The 10,627-nt window shown below is 31.1% G+C and overlaps 1 protein-coding gene across 1 annotated transcript; it reads left to right on the forward strand.

Moving 5' to 3' along the window:
• Positions 1-2,095: 2,095 nt before the first annotated feature.
• DCS_00785 (acetylglutamate synthase) lies at positions 2,096-4,156 on the forward strand (the record flags this gene model as incomplete). The annotated part of the gene is made up of 2 exons (XM_040798121.1): positions 2,096-2,272; positions 2,351-4,156. 2 exons carry the CDS (start codon positions 2,096-2,098, stop codon positions 4,154-4,156), a joined length of 1,983 nt encoding a protein of 660 aa, XP_040659004.1.
• Positions 4,157-10,627: the final 6,471 nt, after the last annotated feature.

Genomic DNA, 10,627 nt, shown 5'->3' on the forward strand with positions numbered 1-10,627 from the left:
AAGTACTTTAAGTACCTAAAGAATACCTAAAGAAAGGATAAAGTAAAATAAAGTTAATTACCTTAGGTACTTAGTAAATACCTAGGGAAGGGCTAAGGTAAAATAAAGTTAGTTACTTTAGGTAACTAATAAGCTTCCAATAAGGAATAATATAAAAAGGAAACTATATATACTTAGTACCTAATAAATACTAAAAAAAAAAAAAAAATTTTTTAAGGGGAGCTATAAATTAAAAAGCTAGCCTAAGGAAGGGTAGGTTAGCTATAGCTATAGCTAGACTTTACTTTAAATAAGTAGAGCAAAATAGTATATTATAATATTAGGCTTAGCCTAATATAGGAGAATAAAGGGAACTAAAAGACCTACTAAAGGAATATATATAACTAAAAGCCCTAATTACTAAGTAGTTTTCCTATTCTTTAAGTCTTTTAATAAATATTATTAAGAGTCCTAAAGCAGCCGCCTAGTAACTCTATAATAGTATATTAAAAATTAAAATAAATTATAATTAATATAGGAGCCTTCCTTAAAGTATATTATAGCTTATTACTAAACTTTAGCTAAAAGGTTTTACTAAATAAAGATCTATTAGTTCTAGGCGGACCTAATAAAGTTCCTATTTACCTAAAGCTTATAGTTTATATAGAACTTTTAGGCTATAAAGGTACTCTTATTACTATTATATAAGTCCCTAACTAAAATTAGTTTATATTTAATATAGGCCTATAGTATATTTAATTTATTCTTAGTTTATTCCTACTAAAAGTTAATTATTAAAATATTTATTAGCTAGACTAATAAGTACCCTAGGTCTTACTATAACTATTACTATTTATTCTTTTATAAAGTTAAAATTTAAATAAAGTATATTTCTATTTAGGTATATATTTAGCTAAACTTTATATAGACTTTTGCTATAAAGTCCTTTATAACTTACTAAAGGTTAATTTCTTTAGGCTTTCCCTTATTTATTTTAACTTATAATAGTTAGGCTTTTCCTTCCTCCTAATTAATATAAGTAAAGTCTTTTAAATATTATAAAGTTACTAGGTAACTACTTTAGGACTCTTAATAATATTTATTAAAAGACTTAAAGGATAGGAAAACTACTTAGTAACTAGGGCTTCTAGTTATATGTATTCCTCCTAGTAGGTCCCTTAGTTCCTTCCGTTCTCCTATATCGGGCTAAGCCTAATACTATAATAAATACTCCTATTATACTTAGTTATTTTAACTTCTTAATACTAATAATATTATAGTAAGTATTATAGTATTGGGCTTAGCCCAATATAGGAGAACGGAGGGAACTAAGGGACCTACTAAGAGGAATGCATACAACTAGAATCCCTAGTTATTAAGTAGTTTTCCCTCCTTTAAGTCTTTTAATAAATATTATTAAGAGCTCTAGAGCAGTTGCTTAGTAACTCTATAACAGTAAGTTAGAAAGGTTACTAAGCGGCTAGAGAATATAATAAATAATAAAAATAAGGCTTTTAATAATACCTTTAACTATAACTTTAACCGTTTAATTTAAGGATCCTTAACTACTACTATAGAGCTAATATAGGTAAAGAAGGACCTTTAGTAAACGAAAAAGGTAAAAAGAGCTTATTAACTTTATTAGGTATTAAAGAATAAGGTCCTAAAGACTAATAGAATCCTTATAGTTAAATAGGGCTATTAAATAGTAGAGTTAAAGGTAAATAATAATATTGCTTAGGCTTATAGGAAGGTAAAGGCTATAGATAAAAAGGTCTATACTATAGTAAAACGGGTATTTATTAATACTATAAAAAAGGTATAAAAATAATAGAGAACTAAAGTATTAGAATATCTATAGGTCTATAATAAAAAGGGCGGTCTTTATACTAAAAAATACTATTAAATTAGAAGCTATTACTAAAGTACGCAGTACGGTAGTGTACGCGCTGTAGTAGTAAGCACTACCTTTAGGTGGGGCTTGGCACGATTAGTCAGGTGGTCTGACCATTCCTTCTAGTTTGCAAGATATTACCCCCACACCCCCCCAAATAAACTAAGTTACTAATACGGAGCATCCCCCCCAAGTTGAGATTACCCCCACAAGTCGGCTGTAATGGCTGTCAACTTGATCGCGAGTGAGGCTTTCGGATGTGGCCATTATGGCGGATTTAGCACGTTTGTGCGTCGCCATTCTAGCCATGTAAAACCTCTTGCGCAATATGTTACCACAGTGCTTCGTGGTATATCCACTCCATCGGCGACTCGCGCGAAAAAGCTAGCACTGGATAGAGTAGGCCCCCCTCCTGCTTCTATGTTTCTATGCTGGAGAGGATCCTCGAGAGCTAATTCCCTCAACCTACGCATATAGGACGTCATAGTTTCCGTTCTGGAGTCTTCTGCCACTAGAAGAGATGCGAAAGGCTATTTGCAAAAGTATGCCTCCAGGTCGACCAAAACTAAGTCCAATATCAAGGTATCTCGATTCGTTCAGGACTCCAAAGTGCACCTGGAGGACGGATTGCCTCGGCCAAAGAGACTCATCAATGTAGCCATTGTGAAGCTGCGAATGCCTCATCAACTGCCGCAGGATATCCTTGATGGCCTTGCGAAAACCCTCTCTCAGCTTCGCACTCTAGGCCTTTTAGCAGTTGTCATTCTGGATTGTGGTGTCGAGAAGAAGCGCCAAATGATTCAACTGGAGGCTTTGCGTTTATGCCAGGCCATAGACTCTTCGTCTGGGCAGGCAGTAGCGAAATTAGCTGACAATATTTTTGTTCGGCGAAAATTAGACGCCTCGAAGAGGATCTCTCCAACCGTCTCAGGCGGCCTTCGTGTGGATGATTTAGGTCTCTTATCCCAGGCCTTACGCCGCGACATGGTTGTAGTAGTACCCTCGCTTGCACGGCCAGACAACCTATCGTCCAACCAGGTAACCGAGGCTCACGGGGCAGTGCTTGCATTGGCAACATACCTCAGTGGCAAGCAAGCTACGAACGAGGACGAGGATACGGGGGACGCAGGGAACACTACCAATGGTCAAAAGTATAACGAGTCAGACCTTAGCAACATTACGTCAGTTGAAAGAGTGATTCTTCTTGATCCTCTCGGCGGAATACCCACCCCAAGTCAGCCCAACATTTCTCACCGATTTGTCAACCTAGCACAAGAGTATCACACGCTCAATGACAAGCTCCTGAACCTCCAGGGATCCATCGGGCATGCAGAGGAAGCAAAACTCACGGGGCTGACTCATGCTGCAAATCTTAGTCTTGCAAGAGATGCCCTGCTCCTGCTCCCGCCCTCATCCTCGGCCCTTATCACCACACCAGAGGCTGCCGCCAACGTGCGTTCCAACTCTTTCCCCGGAAGATCAGATGCCACACCCACGCAGTCACCTTTTGAGTTTTATGGGACGATCACGACGAGGAAACTACAGAATCCTCTGCTACATAATCTGCTCACAGATCGGCCTGTGTTTTCACCGTCGTTACCCCTTCAGAGGCTCCGTGATGACCAGCTACGGTGTATTCAATCGGTGAACTCTAGTAGTGCCACGCTGATCAAGCGTGGTATGCCTGTCACAGTATACCCTAATCCTTGGGCCAGCAGGTGGCAACCGCCGAGGCCGGGCTCCCGTCGCCTGCGGCTAACCGACAAGCGTATTGATCTCCCCAGATTAGTGTATTTAATCGAGAACTCGTTCGGCCGCAAGCTTGATGTCGATGACTACCTTCACCGCATCCACAATAACCTAGCAGGCGTGATTATTGCGGGCGAGTACGAAGGAGGAGCCATACTGACATGGGAGAGACCGGGCAACATAAGCGATATAGAAGCTTTTCGGAGCGGTAGAGTTGTACCCTACTTGGATAAGTTCGCCGTTCTCAAGACTTGCCAAGGAAGCGCTGGCGTGGCCGACATCGTGTTCAATACAATGGTCCAAGACTGTTTGCCATCTGGGGTATGCTGGCGAAGCCGGAGGGACAATCCCGTCAACAAGTGGTATTTTGAACGGTCAGCAGGGACATGCAAAATGTCATGTTCCCACTGGACGATGTTTTGGACAACGCTGGGATTGGATACCAGGCATCAAATGCGCCAGGACTATGAAGCTGTTTGCCGAGCTGTACAACCGTCATGGGCAAGCAATAGCCATGGCATTGTGGAGTCGTAATTAGTACTAGATAACAGCAGATCAGTCAACGTAAAACAAAGAAGAATGTGAATACTCTGATAAAATAACGATTTCATTAATCGTTGGTCAAAAGTTCAAATCATTCAGATTTAATGTTCATATTATGTATTACATATACTAGTTGTATTTTATAGAAATATGTCTAGTTTAACTAGTTAGGCTATTAATTGAACTTATTACTGCCCTATAAGTCTAGGCTGTACTCTATAGGGCGTATATACGTTCCTTACTCTAAGTAATAAGCACTAGTCTATACAATATTATTGATCTGTATTTCTTACAATTTGCAATTACAATTAGAAGTATATTGTACGGATTAGGTAATTAATTAAGCTATTAGAAGGGGTAACTAGTCGGTAATTAGGTTAGAATATACAAACTAGTAGTTAGTTAAAATATAATATATATATATAATATATAGTATATTTTTGCAAGAACGCTATATAATTACCCTATCTAAAAGAAGTACTAAATAAGTAGAACTATATACCAAAAGGTTAGTAATAGAAATAGTATTAAAATACTAGCATTTATACTAGTAAGACTACCCAAATAGGATACTATTCTATTAATACTAGTAGTAGTACTACTAGTACGGATATTATACTATACTGCGAGTATTAGTAAGTATATTAAGTTAACTAATAGTATACAATATACTACTCCTCCGAACTACGACTTAGAGCGACATACGGTAGTGCTTATTATAATATTAGGCTTTGCCTAATAGAGCTATATCCTAGGATAGAGTTATATACTACTATATATAACTTGTATCCTATAACTAAGCAGGTATTAGAGTATAAGTACTCTAATGCCTAGTACCTTAAGTTAGTGTTCCGTAAATTTCTTAATAACTATTTCCAACCACTAAATACTAGTAGTACTAGTAACTCTATAATATTTAAGAAATCTCCCTTCGTTACAGTAAGCAGTAGGCCGCAGACTATTAAATAATAGATTAATAGGATAACAATATACTATTTAGCAAATAAAATACTATTATAATACTAACTAATAGGAAGGTAGTATATATAAAGACTATAGAATTTTCGAACTAAAGAGGAAGAAAAGAAAAAGAAAACAGTAAGTATAGAGAGGAGGAAGCTATATATATATATAATCCATATATTACGTAATAAAAAGTATAGGGTAGGCTAAAAGGAGAGTATAATATATAATATTATTATAATACCTCCCTCCTTTAGGTATAGGTAGGTTAGAGAAATAAGGGTATAGGGTAAGTATAGGGTAGGTTAGTTGATAGTTAAAGTATAGGGTAGGTATAGGGTAGTTTAAGGAAAGGCGTTTAGTAGCTATAAGTTAATTTTTTTATTTTACTATATAAATAAATTTTACGGAAAATTAAAAGTAGCTAATAAGCTATATTTAGTATAGCCGGGCTACTAATAGAGTTAGTAAGTATATAAGGGGGTTAGTTCAATTAACTAGTAGTACTAAAGGGTACTAAAGGGTACTAAAAACTACTAGGGGTAATAAAAGGTACTAAGGGTACTAAAAGGTAAAAGGTATACTAAGGGTATTAGTATTTAATTACTAAAAAGTACTAGGGGTAATAGAGACTACTAGGGTAATAGAGGGTACTAGGGGTAATAAAGACTACTAAGGGTAATAGAAAGTACTAAGGGTACTAAAAGGCAAAAAGTATACTAAGGGTACCTAAAGGTACTAGTAGGTATTAAAAGGTACTAAAGGTATAAAGACTACTAAGGTAATAAAGGGCACTAAGGGTAATAAAGACTACTAAGGGTAATAAAAGGTATTAGGAGTACTAAAAGGTAAAAGGTATACTAAGGGTACCTAAAGGTACTAATAGGTATTAAAAAGTACTAGGGGTAATAGAGATTACTAAGGTAATAAAGGGTACTAAGGGTACCTAAAGGTACTAGGGGTAATAAAGACTATTAGGATAATAAAGGGTACTAGGGGTAATAGAAACTACTAAGGGTAATAAAAAGTACTAGGGGTATATATTAAAAGGTATTAAGGGTAATAAAAACTACTAGGGTAATAAAGAGTACTAAGGGCTATAGAGACTACTAAGGGTAATAAAAGGTACTAGGAGTAATAAAGGGTACTAAGGGTACCTAAAGGTACTAAAGGGTATTAAAAAATACTAAGAGTAATAAGAACTATTAGGGTAATAAAGGGTACTAAAGGTAATAAAGACTACTAAGGGTAATAAAAAGTACCTAAGGGTAGATATACTATATCTTAAGGTACCTATAATATAGCTTTTTAAATAGGCTTATAGGCTTTAGTCTTACTTTTAAGGGGATTACTTTAGGCGCTAGCCTTTATAAAATTAAATACTTTAGCGTTATAATATAATAGGGAAAGTAAGTAAATAGTAAGGGTTCCTTATTACCTACCTATAGGTCCTATAAGTTATACTATAGGGTATTAGAAAAAGACTAAGTATTATAAATACTATAATAGTTAAAGTAGTATAAAAAGCCCTCCTCCTAAGGCGGATTTATTTACTTTAGGGAACTAAAACCCTAGCTAAAGTAGTAGTAGGAGTAAGGGCTTAAGCTATATCTATACCTAGAGTTAAGTTTTACTACTATAGAGAAATAGACTATAACTTAAATAGTACTAGGTTATTGTATAAAAAATTATCCTAAGTAACTATATTTTTAATAGTTAATATTAGCTCTTATATTAAAATAGTATAGCCTATTTAGTAAACTAAAGTATAGTATAGGGCTCTTTAGCGGTATTTAATATTACTAATATAATTAATAGTATATTTATTAGTACTATTCTTATTAGTAATAGGAGGTAGTTAGAAGTTAACTAGCTATTAGAATAAAAGGGGGTTTAATATTACTTAATAAAGTAAGTAGGTATAAAATATAGGGTATATATTAAAAGGGGTATTAAATTAGTATATATAAAAACCTACTAAGGTAATAACTTAGTAAAGGCTATTTTTCTAATTAAGTTTCTTATATAGCTAAGTTATTTTAATATTATAAAGGGAAAGCTATATATAGTTACTAACTTAAAAGTTATTTACTAATAGGTAGGACTAATTAGTATAGTATTATTAGGTATTTTATATAATAGCTATAGCTACTTAGGCCTATTTAATACCTTAGTAAAGCTTATAGGTAATAGTTTTAGCTTAGGCTATAGGGGATTAGTAAGTAAAGGGGGTAGGGAGTTAGTTAATAAGTTAGGTAAGGTTAAGGTTATACCTATAGGAAAGAAAGAATAAGCTTATCCTAAAAGCTAAGGTCGGATAATTATTAATAGCTAAAGTAGCCCTAAGGAGTAAGGTAGCTTAGTTATTTTAAGTAATAAAGCAAAAGGTATAAAGGTAGTCCTTAACTTATTAGTTAGCTTATTTAGTTACTTTATTTATTTCTAAATAGTATATTATAAAAAGCCTATAAGTTATTTAAAGGAGGTTATAGAAATATTTCTAAAGAGTATTAATAAATTAAGGGCTATAGTTAAAAATAATAACTACTAATAGTATATAGTAAGGAATATAGTAAGTAAGAAAGACTTATATAATATCCTTAGTATAGTAGTAATTTATTAAAATAAGGAAAATACCTTTAGAAAGTTAGTTAGTAATAATAAGGAAAGTACTAAACCTATAGAATAAGGGAAGATTTATAATAAAATCTATAGAGATTTTAAACTAAATATAGTTAGGAATAAGAAGTAGCTTAAGGAGGCCTTAGTATTATTCCCTTTAAATAAGCTTACTACTATATAATTAATAGTTTTAGATAAAGTAATAGGTAAAAATATTATAATTTAGCTAAAAGAACTATTTTAAAACTAAGGTAGTAATAGTACCCTTACCTAAATAGCCTAAAAGGAAGGTATTATATATATTTTATATAAAGTAAGTATAAAATAGCTTAAAATAGAGAATTTATATATATTTATAGTAGTAAAGGTAGCCTTTTAGATTAAGATTATATTTAAAAAGTTAAATTCTAAAGTATAGGGTTAAGGGTTATTTTAATTAACCTTAGGCTATAGCCTTTTAGGCCTCTTAATAATTAGTATTAGTAGTAAGGGCTAAATTCTAAAGGTTAGTTAGTATTATATTAGTAAATAGTAAAGGGATTAAAGTAAGTTTAAGGGTATAAGTTATAGTAAAAAGATAATCCAAAAGGAATATAGTATTATAACCTTAGTACTATAAGTCTTTAGGGGAGTAAGGTATATTCTATTTATATTAGGAAAGTATATTAAATTTACTATTTAACCTTTTAAGGTAGAAGTAAATAGTAAAATTATATTAAGAGAGTTTATTAACCTAACGGAATTAATATTTATAAAGGTAGTAGGTTTAGCAGAAGGCCTTAAGGCTTAAGTAGTTAGTAAGGATTTTAAATTAACTATTTAGGCTATAAAATTTAGTACTTTATTTAAAAAAGTATTTAATAATAGTAAGGAGCTTTTTATTATAAATAGTATAATTAGCTTTAGCTAAGGATATATAGGTAGAAAAGTATACTATTAGTTATAATATCTTATTATTATTATATTATAATAATACCTTACTAATATAATATCTAAAGGTATTAACTTTAAGTACTATTTTATAGGTATAGTTAAAGGTAGTAAGGATAAAGTAAAAAGTAAAAAGGTTCTTAAGTATATTAAATACTTTTTTAGCTAAGGGAAAAAAAAATAAGTATTAATTTCTTAATAAGGGTAGTAAGAGGTTTTACTAAGCGGCTATAGCTATTAATAAATTACTAGTAAAAGTTTATAAAGCCTAAAAAGTTATAGACCCCCTTAACTATAGTAAGTAGTACTTAGTTATAGATTACCTTAACCTTATTAGAATTTATTTTAATACCTTAGTTAACTATAAGAATTATACTAAGGTATTTAACTTCTATAGCTTTAAAAGTATATTTATTAATATTAATTTAAAGGCTAGCTTTTTAAAGTTTACTAAGGATTTACTAAACCTTATAATAGTAATCCTAAAAGGACCCTAAGGAGTAAATAAGTATATTATCTATATATATAGAGCAAAAGATATTAAGGTATTTATAAAGTATATAGTTAATATATTACTAAAAAGTAGTAGGGGTAAAGGTTAGGTTAAATAGTATAATAAGCTACTTAAAGAGGCTAAATTAAATATAAAAGGTAGTTTATTACTTATTACCTTCTTTAACCTATAGGTAGTAAAATACTAAAATAATATTAAGTTTTATAAGTTATTAGGCTTAAGAGACTTAGTAAAGGGTTTCTTAAATAAAAGGAAGGGAAAAGTAATTCTTAATTATAATAGTATTAAGTCCTTTATAGTTAATATAAAAGTAAAAGCTACCTTTAGGTTTTTTAGTAAAAAGAACTAAAGTAATAGCTAGGGAATTACTAATATAAATAAATCCTTTATTTAGTAATTTATATAGTATCTTTCGAAGGATAAGTAATTCTTTTTATAATATAGTATAAAGGGGGCCCTAAGGTAGTTATTTCTTAAGGCTAGCTTTATTTTTCTCTAAGGGGAGACTATAGTTTAGGTAGCCTTTAGGGGATAAAAGCTTATTAGCTTACTAATAGCTAAAGAAGGAAAAAAAGTTATAATAATATACTAAAAGTATAATATAAGGGTTATTAGTAATTTTAGGCTAAAGGGCCTTTTTAATATTAGCTAAAAAGGTAGTAAAGATTTAAATTAAAGGGTCTTTTTTTTAGTATTAAATATAGGCTAAAAAAGAATTACTATAGATTTATTAAATTTACTATATAGGGTATAGGGGTTTTTAGTAATAGTAATAGGTAAGGTTCTAAACCTAAGTATTAAAAGACTTAATATAAAGCTATTATTTAGTAGGTAAAATAATAATATCTTAGTATTATATTTATTTAAGGCTAAGGATAAAATTATAGTATTAGTATAGAATAATATAAAGGAAAATATCTTAAAAATAGCCCTTTATATTAATCTTAGTATAGGCTATTTTAGATATTTAGGTAACAGAATAGTTCTAAAAGCCCTATAGGTCTTAGGGGGAAATAGGAATATATATTAGTTAGGCCTTTTTTATAAAAGTACTATTAATAAATATATAAATAGTTAAGCCTATATTTATAAGGGTCTTTTTAGTATAATAAATTAAATTAATTATTATAGGAATTAAAAAAGGGGGGAAAATTAAGCTTATTTTATTTAGTAGGTTTAAAGAATAACTTTTCTTAAAGCCTATTTATTTTCTTAATTTAAAATAATATCCTTCTTACTATATTTTTTAATACTACTTATAGGGATATCCTATAGTATTTAGATTTTAAGGGTTATATTTTATCTTTATAGTAGGATAGGTAGTAAGAGTAAGTAAATTTATATATAGTAGTCCTTCCTTATATAATAAAAGTAAATCTCCTTCTACCTTTAGTAGTTAAGTTCTATAGCTAAAATATATTAAACTTATTTAC

Source organism: Drechmeria coniospora, chromosome 01 (genome assembly GCF_001625195.1).
Source record: "Drechmeria coniospora strain ARSEF 6962 chromosome 01, whole genome shotgun sequence".
NCBI lineage: Eukaryota > Fungi > Ascomycota > Sordariomycetes > Hypocreales > Ophiocordycipitaceae > Drechmeria > Drechmeria coniospora.